At 45.4% G+C, this 19,261-nt stretch overlaps 1 protein-coding gene across 4 annotated transcripts in view; it reads left to right on the plus strand.

Moving 5' to 3' along the window:
* Positions 1–19,261, plus strand: part of AP3S1 (adaptor related protein complex 3 subunit sigma 1) — a 60,435-nt gene that overhangs the window by 11,237 nt on the left and 29,937 nt on the right. For all 4 annotated transcript variants that reach the window (XR_011389645.1, XM_070076018.1, XM_051844090.2 and 1 more), the window contains exons 2-3: positions 11,519–11,610; positions 15,540–15,651. Coding sequence is in view for 3 of the 4 variants with exons in the window: in XM_070076018.1 (XP_069932119.1) it covers positions 11,519–11,610; positions 15,540–15,651 (204 nt within the window). In the remaining variant the exon portion in view is untranslated. The remainder of the gene's footprint in view (positions 1–11,518; positions 11,611–15,539; positions 15,652–19,261) is intronic.

The raw sequence follows: 19,261 nt of genomic DNA on the forward strand, positions 1-19,261 counted from the left end.
AATATTAAAGTATAATACATTCAGTGTTGTCACTTTTATTATATCATGATTGTAAACTAGAACGTTTTCATCAAACCAATTAGCAGTCACTCTGCAAACCCCACTCTCCCCAGGCCCTGGCAACCACCCGTCTCTTTCTGCCTCTACGTTTGTCTGTTCTGGATATTTCATATGAATAGAATCATGAAATATGTAGTATTTGTGACTGGCTTCTTTCACTTAGCATGATGCTTTCAAGATTAATCCATATTGTAGCATAGACCAATAATTCATTGCTTTTTTAAAAAATATTTTTTCTGTGAATTTTTTTGAAAGTTCATTTGTTTATGTTCATCTCCTTGAAAGACAGAACAAGAACAATCTTCCATTTGCAGGTTCACTTGCTGAATGTCCCCAACAGCCTGAGCTGGATGAGGCCAAAGTCGGGAGCCCACAGTTGCCATCTGTGTATCCCACATGGGTGGCAGGGACCCGAGTACTTGGGCCGTTATCTACTGCCTCCCAGGGCGCATTAGCAGGAAGTTGAACTGGAAGCAGAGTAGCTGGATCTCAGTCTGGCACTGCCATATGGGATGCGGGTGTCCCACGCAGCATCCGGACCTACTGCACAACAGTACCTGCCCCTTCATTTATTTCATTTTTTTTTTTTTTAAGATTTATTTATTTATTTGAAAGTCAGAGTTATACAGAGAGAGTAGAGGCAGAGAGAGAGAGAGGTCTTCCATCCGCTGGTTCACTCCCCAATTGGCCACAGTGGCCAGAGCTGCGCTGATCCGGAGCCAGGAGCCAGGAGCCAGGAGCTTCCTCTGGTCTCCCACGTTGGTGCAGGGGCCCAAGGACTTGGGCCATCTTGTACTGCTTTCCCAGGTCATAGCAGCGAAATGGAGCAGAAATGGAGCAGCCGGGTCTCGAATCAGCATCCATATGGGATACCGGTGCTTCAGGCCAGGTCGTTAACCTGCTGTGCCACAGTGCCGGCCCGCCTTCGTTTCTTTTTATGACCAAATGTTTTATAGTATGGATATGTGCCATGGTTTGTCTACCTATTCATCAGTTGATGGACGTTTGGATTGTTTCCCTTTTTTTGGCTTCTGGGAATACTGTTAGGAACATTCACGTGCAAATTTTTGTGTGGACGTATGTTCTTATTTCTTTTGGGTACAATCTTAGGAGTGGGGTTGCCAGTTCATATAGTGATTTTATGTTTTAATTGTTGGAAGAACTGACAGAATGTGTTCCAAAGTGACTGCACCATTTTACGTTCCTACCAGCAGTGTGTGAGGGTTCCGGTTTCTCTACATCCTCAACAACTCTTGGAGTCATTTTGATTCTCGCCATCCTGGTGGCAATCAGGTGGTATCTCGTTATGGTTTTGATTTGTATCTTATAGTGAGAAATGATCTTGAGCCTCTTTTCATGTGATTGCTAGCCATTTTCACATTTTTTGAAAGAAATGTCTATTCAAATCCTTTGCCCACTTTTTTTTTATTTTTATTATTTTTTTTATTTTTATTTTTTTTATTATTTTTTGACAGGCAGAGTGGACAGTGAGAGAGAGAGACAGAGAGAAAGGTCTTCCTTTGCCATTGGTTCACCCTCCAATGGCCGGCGCGCTGCGGCCGACACAGCACGCTGATCCGATGGCAGGAGCCAGGAGCCAGGTGCTTTTCCTGGTCTCCCATGGGGTGCAGGGCCCAAGCACCTGGGCCATCCTCCACTGCACTCCCTGGCCACAGCAGAGAGCTGGCCTGGAAGAGGGGCAACCGGGACAGAATCCGGCGCCCCAACCGGGACTAGAACCCGGTGTGCCGGCGCCGCTAGGCGGAGGATTAGCCTAGTGAGCCGCGGCGCCGGCCTTGCCCACTTTTAAGTTGTATTTTTTGATTATTGAGTTCTAACTTCTTTGTAGATTCTGCATTCAGGTGTCTTACCAGATGGATGAATTGCAGACACTTCCTCCTGCCCCGCAGTCTGCCTGTTGACTTTCATCACTTGCAGCATAGTGGTTTTGAATTTTGGTGTCATCTAGTTTATCTGTTTTTACTGTGCTTTCCATGTCCAATCTAAAACAGCTTTGCCTAATTCAAGGTCGTAATAATTTGTACCTATATTTTCTTGCAAGAGTTTACTAGTGATAACCTCAAAACTGGTTGGAGGAGTTGCCATAGAACCCTGAAAACTGGGTCCAGTCGCCCCACGTGGAGAAAGCCAGCACTACTGCCAGGGTCAGGAAGCAAGGAGGTGTTTACTGCAGAGCACAGGGCCAGGAGCTGGGCGGCTGTCACTGAGCCCCAGGCTCTCTGAGGGGTTAAGGGGAAAGTTCTTACAGATGGCGGCTGAGAGATGCATGGTCAGCTCGTGTGCTAGTTTCTGGCTGGTCCATTGATTGGTTTAGGGGATTTTGGTGGTGGAAAAGTGGGCTTCAGTCCATCTGGTGACTGCATATAGGTGGTAGTTACTTTGTGCCATGGACTTATAATTCCTGGAGAAAAATGGAACAAGACGACACTGAGATGTCATCTGCTAAAGCAGTGTGACTGGTGGTAGGAGCCTTGTCGGGCCAGCTGCACCACTCTGTCCAGAGAGCTAATTTTAGTAAGTGGCCGATTTGCTTTCAGAAAAGCAGAGTAAGGGGAGCCAGCATCGTGACCACCACCTGTGATGCCGGCATCCTATATGAGTGCTCATTGCAGTCCCGGCTGCTCCACTTCCGATCCAGCTCCCTGCTGATGGTCTTGGGAAAGCCCAGGAGATGGCCCAAGATGGTTCTGCACCCTTGTGGGAAACGCAGAAGCAGCTCTGACTTCATTCTGGCCCAGCCCTGGCCATTGCAGCCATTTGGGTAGCGAACCATGAAAGAACTCTCTCTCTCTCTCTCTGTGTGTGTCTCTCTCTCTGTGTCTCTCTCTCTCTGTCTATGTCTCTATCTCTAACTCTTCCTGTCAGATGAATAAGATGTGTCTTTAAAACACAACACAGCAGGGCGAGGACACTTGACGGTAACAGGGTGAGGCTGGGAGAGCAGGACCTGGTGGTCGTGGTATCTGCAGTCAAGGCCCTGTGCGGCCTGCTCTCTGCGGCCTTAGTTCTTAGATCTGGGTGTGTGATCTCATGTGTGGTGAGAGCCAGGGACCCAGCTGCATTGTTTCCCTTGTGAGTGTCTAATGCTGCCAGCACTGTTTCTTCTTTCCCCCTGTGGAACTGTGTTCATACCTTAACCAAACTTTGACCTTGTGTCTGGAGTTCTCAGGCCTGCCAGGTGTCCCCATGGTCCATGTTCTCTAAGTCTGTCAAGCGCTGTCTGTCACCTTCTCAGCTTGTTGTTGTTTAAATAAAAGAAGAGGGTCTGGCCACTGAAACTGGAAAACTGGCAGAAGATGGTTTAGGGTGTTGATAACAGCTGCCATTGCTTTAGCACTTTGTTTTCTGTGCTGTGTGTTTTTATACATTGTAAGGGAAAATACCAGAGGATTCTTCTCTGAAAATATTTACGAAATTACCTGGTAAATGCTAATAAAGTTTGTGTCGTGGGTCCTCTGGTCCTTCGGGGTTTCAGGATGCCCCCGTCCTGTGGTGCTTCTTTGCACATGATTTCCTGGGTTTGATGCTTTTGCCCACACGTTCCCTTCTGATTTGACTATCACTTTTCTCTTTTATTTGTTTGAGTTATTTTATGTATTTGAAAAACAGAGTTACAGAGAGAAGTAGAGCCAGAAAGAGAGAGAGAGAGAGAGAGAGAGGAAGAGAGGTCTTCCTTTCTGCTGGTTCACTCCCCAAATGACCGCCAATGGCCAGAGCTGAGCTGATCCGAAGCCAGGAGCCAGGAGCTTCCTCCAGGTCTCCCATACGGGTGCAGGTGCCCAAAGAGTTGGGCCATCTTCTACTGCTTTCCTAGGCCATTGTAGAGAGCTGGATTCGGAAATGGAGCAGCTGGAACTCAAACTGATGCCCAAATGGGATGTCGGCACTGCGGGCTGGGGCTTTAACCCGCTGTGCCAAGGTGCCGGCCCCCACTTTTCTTTAAAGATGTTGATCCTGCTGCCAGAATCATTGTTTTCCTTGACTTCTTACAGTGCATTTATTACTATACTGTGCTGATGTCAGCGATTACCCTCTAAGTTTTATTCTAAAGATGCTTATCTGTTTTTGGAATATGAAAGAGGTAAGATACAAAACACTAAATAAAACGCTTAAATAATTATATTAGTGTTTTATTTCTTGTATTAAATCATAAGCTCTTTGAGAAAAGGATCTCTTTTTCTTCTGTATTGGTAATTCTCAGTATTCTAACCTCTATCAAAGCAAATGCATGCATTTAAACATTTTTAAGATTGGTAAGAATGATGACATAGTTACTGTTTGAGAGTAAAGTTTTATTTTGTGAGAAATATTTTATTTTTAATGTTTATTTTTATCTACCTGAACGAGAGTGAGAAAAACACAGACAAATCTTCCATCTGTTGGTTATGAAGCAAGTAGCTCAGAACTTCATTGGGGTCTCCCCTGCGGGTGGCAGGGGCCCGAACATGTGAGTCATCAACAGCTTCCCGGGTGCATCAGCAGGAAGCTGGATCTCGGTGGAGGTGCCAGCTAACCTGTGCTGCGATGTCCACCACTGAAGTGTTATTTGAAAATTGCTTTTTATGGTATATGTATGAGGACAGGACACATGGGAAAAAGAAAATTTTTATTAGTAGGTTTCTGAATTTTTAAAGTTTATGTTGTCTTTCATTAATGCATTAAGGAGTATTTAAAAGAATAAAGATTGTTGCATTTATGTCACTCTGGCTCCTTTCAGATTGTTGTATCCAGGAGTTTTAACCAACCGAGATGTATCTCTTCTGACTATTAAGAAAAGTTAGTGTTGCGGCTGGCGCCGCGGCTCACTAAGCTAATCCTCCGCCTTGCGGCGCCGGCACACCAGGTTCTAGTCCCAATCGAGGCGCCAGATTCTTTCCTGGTTGCCCCTCTTCCAGGCCAGCTCTCTGCTGTGGCCCGGGAGTGCAGTGGAGGATGGCCCAAGTGCTTGGGCCCTGCACCCCATGGGAGACCAGGAGAAGTACCTGGCTCCTGCCATCGGATCAGCGCGGTGCGCCGGCCGCGGCGGCTATTGGAGGGTGAACCAACAGCAAAGGAAGACCTTTCTCTCTGTCTCTCTCTCACTGTCCACTCTGCCTGTCAAAAAAAACAACAAACAAACAAACAAAAACGTTAGTGTTAGGAAAACTGCTAAGCTGTAAGCAAGCCGCAGGCTTCTTTTTGAAAGCTGTTAGCTTAAATTGATTATTAAAGAAAGGGAAATTGGTCAGTAGAGACTTGATCTTTAATCTTAGTTTATTTGGATTTTGAGTAAAACTTTGGGGTATTTTTCCTCATACTGGTTTTTCTTTTTAATTTATCTTTAATTGGCAAACAATATATTTATAGGGTACATTGTGAAATTTTGATCTGTGTATACATGGAAAGTTCCGTCAAGCTGATTAATATAGCCATCACATTACCAACTTATAATTTGTGATGGGAACATTAAAAATTATTCTTTTTAAAAAAATTTATTTATTTGAAAAGCAGAGTGGCAGAGTGACAGAGAAAGGGAGAGACAGAAAAAGAGATCTTCTGGGGCCAGCACTGTGGCATAGCAGGTAAAGCTGCCTCCTGTAATGCCGGCATCCCACATGGGCGTTGGTTCTAGTCCCAGCCGCTCCTGTTCTGATCCAGCTCTCTGCTATGGCCTGAGAGAGCAGTACAAGATGGCCCAAGTCCTTGGGCCCCTGAACTCACGTGGGAGATCCGGAAGAAGCTCTTGGTTCCTGGCTTCGGATCAGCACAGCTCTGGCTGTTGGCAGCCAGCTGGGGTGTGAACTAGCGGATGGATAGAAGACCTGTCTCTCTCTCTCTGTCTCTCCCTCTCTTTCTGCGTAACTCTGACTTTCAAGTAAATAAAATAAATCTTAAAAAAAAAAAGAGAGAGAGAGATCTTCCATCTGTTGGTTCATCCCAGGGGACTGCAATGGCTGGGCCTGCCTGGGCTGGACTGAAGCCAAGAGCCCAGAACTCCATCTGGGTTTCCCATTAGGGTGGCAGGGTCCCAGGTACTTGGACCTTCCTCTGCTGCTTTTTCAGGCACATAAGCAGGGGGCTGAATCAGAAGCAGAGCTGCTGGGACTTGAACTGGTATTTACGATGGGTGCCAGCGTTGTAGGCAGCAGCTTAACCTGCTGTGCCAGACTTCCAGTCCCTTAAATTTTGTTAATAGAAAAATTTTATTTAATAAATATAAATTTCAAAAGTACAACTTTTGGATTATAGTGGTCCCCCCGCCCCCCCGTAACCACCCTCCTACCCGCAACCCATCCCATCTCCTACTCCCTTTTCCATCCCATTCTTTATTGAGATTCGTTTTTAATTATCTTTATATACAAAAGATCAACTAAGTGACGATTTCAACAGTTTGCACCCACACAGACACACAAAGTATAAAGTAACTGTTTGAAGACTAGTTTTACCGTTAATTCTCATAGTACAACACATTAAGGACGGAGATCCTACATGGGGAGCAAGTGCACAGTTGTTGATCTGACAATTGACACTCTTGTTTACGGCGTCAGTAATCACCCGAGGCTCTTGTCATGAGTTGCCAAGGCTATGGAAGCCTCTTGAGTTCACAAACTCTGACCTTATTTAGACAAGGTCATAATCAAAGTGGAAGTTCTCTCCTCCCTTCAGAGAAAGGTCCCTCCTTTGATGGCTCCTTCTGTCCACTGGGATCTCACTCACAGAGATCTTTGATTTAGGTCATTTTTTTGCCACAGTGTCTTGGCTTTCCATGCCTGAAATACTCTCATCCAGCCCCTTACATTAAACGTATTCTTCCAGCTGTTCTGAAACACACAGCGCTACTGAGTGCCGCCTGTGGTCACCGTGCAGTAAGTGGGTTGCTTTACCTACTGCCTCATAGAGGAAGCAGCTCTGGTCTGTCGTGTTCGCTGATTTCCAGGATGAAGACCGCCATCACGACCCCCTGCTGTGCGGTCCCACAGTGGCAGAGTCCCACAGGATGGGGTTTAGAGCCGTGCTGGCCAGTGCCTCCTGCGTTCCACAGAGCCATTCCTGCGGTGCCACGGGCCAGAACTCGTTATTTTACACCTCTCTCTACTCTCACTTGCACAAGTACCTAAAAGCACCAGGTGCTGAGCCCTTGGCTGTTTTCTGACACCAATTGAGTGAGTTCTTGGATTTCTTCCTGTTCGGTTTAAATCTTCTGAGGTCTGCCTGATACTTTACGTTCATTTGGCCACTTGCCAGCTTCGTTTTCCTTGTCTTCCTCACCATGGTGGGCTTGTGGCTGAACAGCAGAGACCTGTGCTGGGTCTGAGCCGGAGCTTACTGAGCAGCACAAGTGGAGGCGTGCGGTCTGCTGTCTTCATGGAACAGAAGTCGTGCTTCAGCTGCGCCATCGTACTCCTTGTCTTTACTGCCTTTCGTGTAGGGAAACTGGTATCGGACGGTCTACGTGAACGTGGGTCCTGACGGCCAGCCTACAGACGTGTGCACCCAGCGCACCTGTGTTGGCCTCTCTATTCCAACCACTCTGCTGAGCATTTCCAATACAAAGCTTAGAATTCAGGTGCTTAACAAGGAAATGTGGAACATATTGTTGTAAGTGTGTAATGGTAGTGGAAACAGTCCTGAGGCAGTAGAAGGCCCCGGTGTTTCCTGACTGGGTCAGAAATGTTTTGACAGTGAGGCTACTCGAGCTGTGTGTTCGAAGGTGGTTGCTGAGGAAGGGAGGACGGAGGGTGTTTCGGGGGGAGTAGCGACTGAGGGGGTGAGAGGGGTGGGCGTGAGTATTCTCCCAGGTCAGAGTGGCTGAGCAGTGTTTGTCAGGGAAAGGGAGGTCTGGATTGGGTTTTGGAGGCTGTCTTATGGCATGGTAGGGAGCGTGTATGTTAGGTCAGATGGAATCTGGAGGTATTTAAGAAGGCGGGTGACAAATACTCCGTGTTCTTAAGGAATTCTGCTGACATGTGCTGGACAGTGGGGAACAGGGAGTCAGGTGACAGTGGCAGTATTTTGCTGGTGGTTCTAGTATTTTAAGTAAGATTAAGAATGAAAATCTGAATTGAGACTGTGGTTTTTGAATCCAGCTTTGTTCTTCTTGACATAGAATTAATGGCGACTGAATCAGTGAGGGAAGTAAAAGAAAAGGAGTCATCAAGAGTTTTCTGTGATGGATGCTGCTGCCGTTAACTGAGATTAGAAATACAGTGACAATGAGTTTTAGGAAAAATGGAATGTTTTTAGTCTTTATTATGAGCATTTTTATATAATTGCGTAGAATACTGGTGGAGATGACTATTTAAAAGTGGAAATCTTGAGCCGCTCAGAAGAGTGTCCGTTTCTTTCAGGCAGGAGGTTAAAGCAGGAAACCACCAGGAAGATAATAACCAAGGACAGCATCTGAGAGGGGGAGGTGGGCGGGGACGTGGGGCACACGTAGGAAGGCAGAGGCAGCTGTCTTTGTGTCCCCCTTCCCTAGCAGTGTTGTTAGGAAATGCTGAGTGGGTTCTCCTAAGCTACAGGAAATACTGACTAACTGCTGTGTCCACTTCCCCTTATGAAGAAAACTGCTAATGGCCTTTGAAGTCTCTCTGTATCCTCCTTTCTGTTCTGCCCCTCCTTCGCTCAGGTAAAACCACCGTCCGAGGTTATTTTTAAAGTGGACTAGAGAGACCTGAGAAGCGCTAGCATCCTCAAAGCTGGTGACTTCCAGATGCTTGTGGTGGCGTGGGCTGAGCCAGAGCTGAGAGCAGCGAAGCTGTTCAGGTCCCCAACCTGGAGGGGCAGCATTGCAGTCGCGTGAGCCATCACCACTGCCTCCCAGGAGGTGCATTAGAAAGCTGGAGTCAGGGCCGGCGCCAGCTGCTCGGATGCTACACCCAGTGACACAGCTCCCCGTCTGAAGTCTTTAAATCATTCTCTTGTTCTTGTTTCACTACTTGATTTTTGGCGCTAAACAGTTTTATTGTTTTTTTGCATGTTTTTTGAGCTTTTTTAAATTTTTTTTTTTTTTTGACAGGCAGAGTTAGACAGTGAGAGAGAGAGAGAGACAGAGAGAAAGGTCTTCCTTCCGTTGCTTCACTCCCCAAATGGCCGCTTCGGCCGGCGCTGCGCTGATCCAAAGCCGGGAGCCAGGTGCTTCCTCCTGGTCTCCCATGCGGGTGCAGGGCCCAAGCACTTGGGCCATCCTCCACTGCCTTCCCAGGCCACAGTAGAGAGCTGGACTGGAAGAGGAGCAACCGGGACAGAGTCCGGCGCCCCAACCGGGACTAGAACCCAGTGTGCTGGCCCCACAGGCGGAGGATTAGCCTATTGGGCCGCGGTGCCGGCCAGTTTTTAAATATTAAAACAGTGTGACATTACTAGAATCAACTCACTTCAGTCATGATGTGTTAACTTTTTGAAAAATAAATTCTGGGAGTGGGAGTTTGGCACAGTGGTTAAACCTCTATGTGGGATTCCCACATCCTATATCCACGTGCCTGGGTTTGAGTCCTGACATTGCTGTCCTTTCTAGCTTACAGTTAATGCACACCCTGGAGACAGCAGGTGGTAACCAAGAAATTGGGTACCTGCATCCATATTGAATTCCTAGCTTCAGGGCCGGCGCCGCGGCTCAATAGGCTAATCCTCCGCCTAGCGGCGCCGGCACACCGGGTTCTAGTCCCGGTCGGGGCGCCGGATTCTGTCCCGGTTGCCCCTCTTCCAGGCCAGCCCTCTGCTGTGGCCAGGGAGTGCAGTGGAGGATGGCCCAGGTGCTTGGGCCCTGCACCCCATGGGAGACCAGGAAAAGCACCTGGCTCCTGGCTCCTGCCATCGGATCAGCGCGGTGCGCCGGCCGCAGCGCGCCGGCCGCGGCAGCCATTGGAGGGTGAACCAACGGCAAAGGAAGACCTTTCTCTCTGTCTCTCTCTCTCACTGTCCACTCTGCCTGTCAAAAAAAAAAAAATAAATAAAAAAAAAAAAAAATAAAAAAAAAATAAAAAGAATTCCTAGCTTCAGCCTGGCCCGGTTCTGGCTCTTGTGGGCATTGGGGAGGCCAACCAGTAATAAGTCATCCTTCGCTTTGTCTGTGTGTGTGTGTGTGTGTGTCTATCTTTCACCTGCTTTTCAAATAAATAAATTCTAAAAATTGTATCTCTTCATTGGTGACATTGGCCTATAATTTTAATTTCTGGTACTACCTTGTCTAGTTTGGTATGTTACACTTGCCCTTATGAAATGAATTTGGCATCCTTTTTAATTTCTTTCAAAGTGTTTTCTAGTTTTTCATTATAGAAATCCTATACATACTTGATTAAATTTTTACTGGGTATTATTTTTCCAGTTATTATTATTTTAAATTTTTTTCTGGTTATTATCCTTTTTGGATATGCACAATGCAGTTGTTCCTTTTCTCCACATCAGGTTTTTGAGAATTGTACACGTTTAAGGGTGTAATTAGCTTAGAAGGCTTCCCTGTGTGAGTGTATCACAACATCCGTTCTGTGACTGCGGGCTGTCTTGGGTGTTTGCAGCTTGCTGTCGCAGCAGTACTTCTGTGGACATTCTCCCGTGTCTCGCTGGTCTGAGGGTGCACAGCTTACTCTGTGTGTGTGTCATTGCCGGTACTCAGTAGTTGTTGACCTTCAGAAATCCTGGTTTCGTATGGTTTAGGAGCGAAAGTGCTGGTTAATAAAGTTTTTCCCCAAGTGATGGTGACCACTGGCCCGCACAGTGCTAGGGGGTGGGTGTGCTTGGTGCCACACCTTTGTCCACAGCTGATATTGCCACTGACCAGTCCGGTGTGGTGGAGCCGTCTCCTCGTTGTTCCTGCTGATGAGATTCAGCGACTCTTCCTTTGTTTACAGGCCATGATGTTTCCCCTCTGGTGAAGAGTTTGCTCAGCTTTCTGTTGCATTGTTTGTGAAGTTGACCTTTTTTGCTGGAATATGAATTGTTTGGTTGTTCTAGTAAATACTTATTGAACCAGTTCTTGGTTTAGGTTGTGCTTGTATAAAGATGGGTAAGATGGATGGCCTCGTACTTCAGTCTGTGTTTAATAATGCTTATGTTCAGTTGGATACGCTACACTTTGTGATCATTCTTCCATTCAAATATAGATTAGCTACATGAATTATTTCTAACTCTGCCTCTGTTTCAGTTTACTGTGTTGTGAAACAATGGGCTTTGACTAGTTAATATATAGTTTCCCTTTTTCTAGTAAATGTAATATATGTGTTTTTTTTCCTTGTTGGTTTTTGCAATTTAGAACTCAGTTATTTTTATCATAGTGGTAAACGTCAAAGCATATCCCCCTTTTTTCATTAACAGTGTTGGGTTTTAAGTTGGTTCTCTGAGGACCCCTCACTCACTTAGATGGATTTCCCAGAGATTAATCCCTGTTATTTTTAAAATTGTTAAAGTTCTGTTAAACCTGTACACTCAGTCCTAATGTATGTGACTTGTTCTCCCTCAGAGTGAAGACACACAGCAGCAGATCATCAGGGAGACCTTCCACTTGGTCTCTAAGAGGGATGAGAACGTCTGTAATTTCCTGGAAGGAGGATTGTAAGTAAAGCATTTCATAGACGCTTCTGATTTTTGGACTGGATAATTAAAGTGTGTACTGTTACAGCAGTTCAGTGCAAACGTTTTCTAGTTTTGATTAGTTGAATTAGGTGAGATAATTGCTACCCATGTTAGCTATTAATCTAACTTAAAGAATTTCTTTTGAAGCTGTGCAGTCTGTTTTTCTTTTTAAAAATCTTATAAGGGCATTTTATTTAAAATTAATATGTTCATATTGGAAACATTCAAATGTTCCAGGGAAGAGTAAAATATTCAATAAGGGTCTCCCTCTTCCAGCCTTTGTTCTTCGTCCTGGTTTTACATTTCCTTCCAGAAAACAGATTTTGCACCGACCAGCATTTGGAAGTGTAACCTTTTTACTTCTGAGATCACACTGTGTATGCTCACTTGTTGTTGTTTGGTTTACTTCATCTTAACACTTAGATTTGTAAAAATAATCATTTTATTTTTTGAAAGGCAGGGAGAGAGATCTCCCATCTTCTGATTCACTCCCCAAATGCCTGCAGCAGCCAGAGCTGGCCTAGGCCAAAGCCAGGAGCCAGGAATTCTGTCTAAGTCTCCCAGCATGAGTGACAGGAACCCAGGTACTTGAGCTCCTGATAGTTCCACTGCTGCCCTCCATGGTGTGCGCTAGCAGGCAGCTGGAACTCGGAGCAGAGCTGGAGCTGTCACCACACGCTCTGATGCAGGACACAGGTGTCCCAAGCATTGCTTTAACCGTGGTGCCAAGTGCCTGCCCCTGTGTAATGTTTTAACAAGTTCTGCCTGTGAGTACGTCTAAGGCAGCCCTTACTCTTTTTTAAGACTAAAGAGTATTCCTTAGGGTAAATGTCCATAAAAATTTGGATTGTATCTTTTATTATTACAAGTAAAACTGAGGTTTATTTATTTATTTTTGACAGGCAGAGTTAGACAGTGAAAGAGAGAGAGACAGAGAGAAAGGTCTTCCTTCCGTTGGTTCACCCCCCAAATGGCCGCTACGGCTGGCGTGCTGCGCCGATCCGATGGCAGGAGCCAGGTGCTTCTCCTGGTCTCCCATGGGGTGCAGGGCCCAAACACTTGGGCCATCCTCCACTGCCTTCCCGGTCCACAGCAGAGAGCTGGCCTGGAAGAGGAGCAACCGGGACAGAACCAGCGCCCCAACCGGGACTAGAACCCAGTGTGCCGGCTCTGCAGGTGGAGGATTAGCCTAGTGAGCCTTGGCGCTGGCCCTGAAGTTTATTCTTCTAACGTTTCTGTCTTTGCACTATGTACAGATGAGAATTCAGCTAAAAGATTTTTTCTATTAACATTTCCATTACTTATAATTAGCTTGCAAAATATATAAGTAAATACTTCTGAATTAATGGATTCCATGAAAGTAGTTTAATTCTAAATGTTTTCATAAATGTTGCCTCTTCTTTTATATAATTAATATACTTAATAAGATAGTTCCTTATTGATATTTAAAAATAAACTTCAGCTGAGATTTGTAAATAGTCACAGATTAGAGAAATTTGTATTTTTCTGTATTTTGTGTATGGTGCATGTTATGAAAACTAGGTCAGATAGCAGGGAATCCATTTTTACCTGACTTTAAGTTACTTTTTATCATGTGTAGTTCGTTGTGTTTCTTAAGTTCTATCCTACTGCACTTAAATGTATGGTTCACACTTAAAATAGGTATAAATTTTGTTACCAATGCAGGCTTCTGTTTTAATAGTCGAGACAAATGTACCTGCTTCTGACTTTGAATTTCACTTGTACCTAATTCTCTTAAGTGTCTGTTCGGGTTTAATAGTGTTTGCCTTTACTATCACTTCTTGTCATCCCAGCCTCTTAATTTCTTCCCTCCCAGGAAATGTGTCTCCTAGCACAGTATATTGCATGCAGTAGAAAAGCAAGATGGAGCTAGCTAGAGTACTGTTTAAACCAGAAATCAGGGCCTGGAGTTATGATTATTCTTTCCCAACTTTTTATTTTATTTTATTTTTTTTAGTTTTTTTTTTTTAGTTTTTTGAAAGGCAGAGTGACTGAGGGAGAGGAAGAAAGCAAGGAGAGAGAGTTCCTCTGTCTGCTGACCCAGTGCCCTGGGTACCCTCACCCGCCTGGCCAGGCCAAAGCTGGAAGCCAGGAACTCCCTCTTGGTACTTGGAGGGCAGGAACCCAAGAACGTGGGTCCTTATCTGTTGCCTCCCGGGTATGCACATTATCAGGAAACTGGATCAGTAGCAAGGCAGGATTCCATCGCAGGCAAACACCTGCCCTCCAACCTTTTGAAAAGTAGAAAATAGATATTGCATCTTAGTCAGTCTCAGTGTTATCACCATCAAGTTTGTGTCCCTGGTCCAGTCACTTTAATTCTTGAAATTCAGTTTTCTCCACTAAGATAAACTATTTGGACTGAAGTTTATGGTTTTATATGGTGACTTACATTCCGTACAAGAGTTTGGGGTAGTGTTATACTATAATTTCAAGATAAAAATTCTTAAATACTTTTTAAAATTTTATTTGAGAGACAAAAGATCCACTGGTTTTCTCCTCAAAGACTTACAGTGGCTGGGGCTAGGCTGGGCTGGGCTGAAGCTAGGATCCAGGAATTCACTCCAGGGACCCAATTACTTTATCCATGCTTGCAGCATCCTAGAGTCTGTGTTAGGGAAAAGGTACCCTTGCTGTGGTAGTATTTTTGCTGTCTTCTGTTAATGTTAATGGCTGTGTTGGAACAGCTTTCAGAGGCCAGGTTTCCTCCTTTTAGAGGAAAAACTCAAGGTCGTTGCTGAATTGCTGTTTGTGAAAGCGCTGTCTGTACTCTTTGTATCTCTTTAGAGAAACAGTTGCAATCATAGCCCATAAACATGATTTCAGAATCTTTGAAGTGCATGTGTATACTTTTAAGTTAAATACCTTTCCCAAAAAAGTATCTAACATAGTAGGAACTTTGGTTTCTTGTTAGGGGACACAGATGTAGTGCATACACAGAGAAGGTGGGAGCTCAGGGGTTAACTTGACTCAAATGAGAAATGATGTCTAATTCCATATGAATGTTTGATTAGCTTTGACAACATTTAACGTTACTTTCTAAATTGTTAGTGTGTAGGGGTCTTTTGAGAAGGCAAGCTCATAAACTTAAAAAGTGTGAAAGCTTAACTATATTTAAATTCCAGTCAATATAAATAAAAGTATTTGATGGAAGAACTGAGTAATAACTTAATTCTCTTGCATTTGTACTCAAAACAGCATATGTTTTTGTAGGCGACCTAGATGGTAAATCTGTCCCAAATTTAAGAACTTTCATTCTTTTTTTTTCCTAGTTCATAATCAGTCTTAAGCTGTGTAACTTACTGTGACCTGTGGAGTTAAATCTAGTAAGCACTTGCAGACGCCCTCTGTCCTAATCTCTGCTTCTTCTGACCTCACTGTCACTAATCTCTCCTTGTCTGCTGGCCTGCCTTTTCTTCTACTCCTTCTCGCTGCAGTGCCCTTTTGTTAGTTGCACCTGGCGCTGACATGCTCTTCTCTGAATCCCTGAGGCCCACGGCACTCTCCTCATCTCCCTCACCTCCCGGCTGAGGAGGCCAGCCCCTCTGGAGGCCTCGCCCTGCTTGGGTTCTCTGTGTGGCACCTTCCACTGACAATTTTCTTGTTAGTTGCTCTGTATCCATCGTCAGTGCTTGACACATAGAATTAATCACTGAATAGTTTAACGAATGAGTGAACTAAAATTAAGCTTTTTACTTTGTCTCTAAAGAAAATAGCTGTCTTAATTTGCTTAGTCTCAGAAGTAAGTTCTCTTGAATGCTTTGCCACTAAATGTTATGTTTGGTTAATAAAAGATTTTTAAACACATTGTCAGTTTGCTTGAGCTAATGAAAATGTTCTGTGTTTTGTTCCCTATAACATTTCACTTGTTTTGTTTTGTCATTTAGATTAATTGGAGGATCTGACAACAAACTGATTTATAGACATTATGCAACGTTATATTTTGTCTTCTGTGTGGATTCTTCAGAAAGTGAACTTGGCATTTTAGATCTAATTCAAGTAAGTTAACATTTGCCTCTTACTGTCTTAAATAACAGTTTGGCATTTATATTTTTAAAAACTTACATTTTCTAAATTTTCTAAAGTGATGTTTTGTTTGGTAAGAAAGTGTCCACAGTAGATACGGGGTGGATCAAAGAGGGACAGGGGATGTAGAACAAGTAGATGGGGGCCGGCGCTGTGGCTCACTTGGTTAATCCTCCTCCTGTGGCGACGGCACCCCATATGGGCGCCGGAGTCTAGTCCCGGTTGCCCCTCTTCCAGTCCAGCTCTCTGCTGTGGCCCGGGAGGGCAGTGGAGGATGGCCCAAGTGCTTGGGCCCTGCACTCGCATGGGAGACCTGGATGAAGCTCCTGGCTCCTGGCTTCGGATCGGCGCAGTGCCGGCCGTAGCAGCCATTTGGGGGGTGAACCAATGGGAGAGAGACCTTTTTCTCTCTGTCTCTCTCACTGTCTAACTCTGTCAAAAAAAAAAAAAGTAGACGAATTTAATCTGATTTAGACCAGTTATGACTAATTCCATCTGTTCCCTTCTCTTTCTTCGTGTTTCCTGAAAACCTTTCGTGACGTCCTGGAACTCCAGGGCTGTGATGAGCAGACTCCTCCTTGTCCTTAGCCTCTTCCATGCTGCTCCACTTTGATCCACGTTAAATCCTGCCTTCTCTGTTACACCACTTCCGGCACTCTCAAGAAGTAGCTCTTTGCCCTCTTGTTCTTTTTGGTTTTCACTGGTTTTTCCAGAACGGGTTGTCTCCTGAAACATCTCCACATTTTGTCTCATGTTGTCAGCTCTAACTCCTACCCATCTGCTTGTGGTTCTCTCTCTACCTTCGATCCTTTGGCGGTTTCGTCAGGAAATCTTATCCAGCTTGGAAGCCGAAAACTTGACCTTTATGATTAGCAACGTAAGCATTAGCCACAGTAAATAAAAAAATAGCACATGAGCCAAAGTACAAGCATTTGAAGAGGGGCACACACTGTGGGTTGAGTTATGAGTGAGGAACCCTGACCTTAGAGAATTGAACTCTTCTATAATTAGCACTGTTTCTTTTTTTTTTTTTTTAAGATTTTAATTTTTTTAAATTTGTAGTTTTTGGCAGATTCAGTGTAGTTTGCAGATGCAATTCTAGGATTATAATGCTATTCCCCTCCTCCCTCACCCCTCCCACTCTGTCTCTCCTACTCTCCTCCCTCTCCCTTTCTTTCTTCACTTTACTGGTTTTTGAGATAACATTTCAAATTTACATTACAGTACACTGTCTTTGCTTCCTGGGGGAAAGTAAGCCTATCCATAGTGTGCTTGCAAGGAGAGCCCAGAGCAGAGACCACCATGCCTCTGCTCACAGTCTGTGCAGGAATACCCCACCCGTGGAGAATTGTCGCCCACTGGACTTTGGCTCTTAGTTTACCGACATTCACTGCCCTGTTGGAATTCTTGGTGATTTCATCGTCGATGTATGTAATTCTCTCTATCCTGACGTTTTTAGGCCTGCATCTCCTCTCCTGTGAGTTTTGCTCTCTACCCCTTCTCACTGCTCATTTCCACACCGTGCTTTTAATCCAACTGAGTTGCCTCCCTATTCTTATCTTCACACCTTCCTTCCTTTGTGTACCACTTCTTTTTGTATTATTTGTGGGGAGCAACTCGGACTAGACTGTTACTGGAATTAAGACTTATTCTATGCATCTGCTCTCCCACAATATGGCGCTGAGAAGGGAGTAACAACTACACAGCTGCCTCTCGCCAACTTGAGTGATGACCTGCAGGAGCTGATCCTGCTCCTGATTGGAGGAGAGCAGCGTACTCGGCGTGTGGGTAGCAGAGTTGGGATTGGTGGAAGAGGACTATAAAGGAGGAGAGAGACAACATGCACCAGGGAACACCTGAGAAGCACCTGTGCAGCCCCCGAGAGAGCCGGCCGGCGGTGTGCCGCTCCCCTGCGGAAGTGGGGAAAGTGGCAGGGGGGCCTGCCCCTCCACGGAGGTGGAAGGGTCGGTAGCCAACCCGGGAAGAACCAGCAGCAAACCCGGGGAGGGCCGAGCAGACAAAAGAACAGCGCAGGGTCCTGTGTCTTTCCTCCGCGAAGAGGGGGAGTGACAATTATTCTCTCTATTACTATTATTACTTTCTATTACTATTATTATTATTATTACTATTACTATTATTATTCTTTGTATTATTCTTTCTATTACTCCCAACAGATTTTTGGACCTGTTGGGATCCACAGTTTCCAAGTGAATGTCTTGTCTTTCCTGATGTCTGACTTTGCTTTTCCGGCTTAAATGCCATCGTCACTTGTGATTCATGATTGTGACCTTGTATACGCTTATCTCCTTGCCTGTGCCGGCACATACGAAGATACCAGTGGAAGAAACTGTCACCATACTTGCTGCTTTCACTTTAAATTCATGATCTCTACCTTAGCCGGTCCTTAATGGTACCTGGAAGTCGTATTTCCCTGGTCCATGTACTTTCCATCTGCCTAGATGACTTATGCATACATTGTCTCAGTCCTTTAGCACTTAGCACCTTGCTTGCTTCCTGGAGAAACAAATCAATCTGGAGAGACTGTCCACGGCCCCCATGGGTGCATCTGTGCCCTGAGATCTGGAGAGACTTTGCACGGCCCCCATGGGTGCATCTGTGTCTCTGAGATCTGGGGACTTTGCACGGCCCCCATGGGTGCATCTGTGTCTCTGAGGTCTGGGGACTTTGCACGGCCCCCATGGGTGCATCCATGTCTCTGAGATCTGGAGACTGCATGGCCCCCATGGGTGCATCCGTGTCTCTGAGATCTGGAGAGACTTTGCACGGCCCCCATGGGTGCATTTGTGCTCTGAGATCTGGAGAGACTGTCTAACGGCCCCCATGGGTGCATCTGTGTCTCTGAGATCTGGGGACTTTGCACGGCCCCCATGGGTGCATCTGTGTCTCTGAGATCTGGGGACTGTGCACGGCCCCCATGGGTGCATCTGTGCTCTGAGGGTGCACTCACGTGCTCCTAGCTCAGGCCGCCTGTGCGCTCACACGTTCGTTTCTGCTTCCTCATTGCTGCAGCAGCCCTTCTTTCTTTTGTGTCATCATTTTTTTTCCTGTCTTCTAGATCATTCCAAGCAGCCTACAGTAGTTTCCCACCTTAAAAAAAAAATCCCGTCTGTGCTTCCCTCTGCAGCCACGCCTCGTTTCTCTCCCTTCCTTTACAGAACGCTTTTGTAGAACGTGTAGAGCTATCTGAAACTTTGTTCTGGTGTTCTCTCCCCAGTCCATTCCAGGCAGGCTTTCCGCCCTTCTCTTCATGAGTCCAGGGTCCTGTCAGCCTCCTGTGTTTGATAAGGATTGTTGACCTCTCCTCTCTGCCGTCTTCACTTGGCTTCTAGAACTTCCCTGCCTGGCTTCTGTCCCATCTCTTTAGTGACTGCATTTTTCCCGCTGATCTGTCCTACCTGTAAATGATCACGCCTCCGGGTTCCATCCTCGCTCAGCTGCCTTGTTTTTGACTCCATTCATCTCCGTGCTCTGACCCAAGTGTCATCTGTACACTAAAGATGCAGACTGGAGTCCTCAGCTCAGACCTTTCCCCTTAGCTCCTCACCAGGTCACCCCATTGATT

The sequence above is a fragment of the Oryctolagus cuniculus genome, chromosome 6 (assembly GCF_964237555.1).
Source record: "Oryctolagus cuniculus chromosome 6, mOryCun1.1, whole genome shotgun sequence".
In the NCBI taxonomy this organism is placed as follows: domain Eukaryota; kingdom Metazoa; phylum Chordata; class Mammalia; order Lagomorpha; family Leporidae; genus Oryctolagus; species Oryctolagus cuniculus.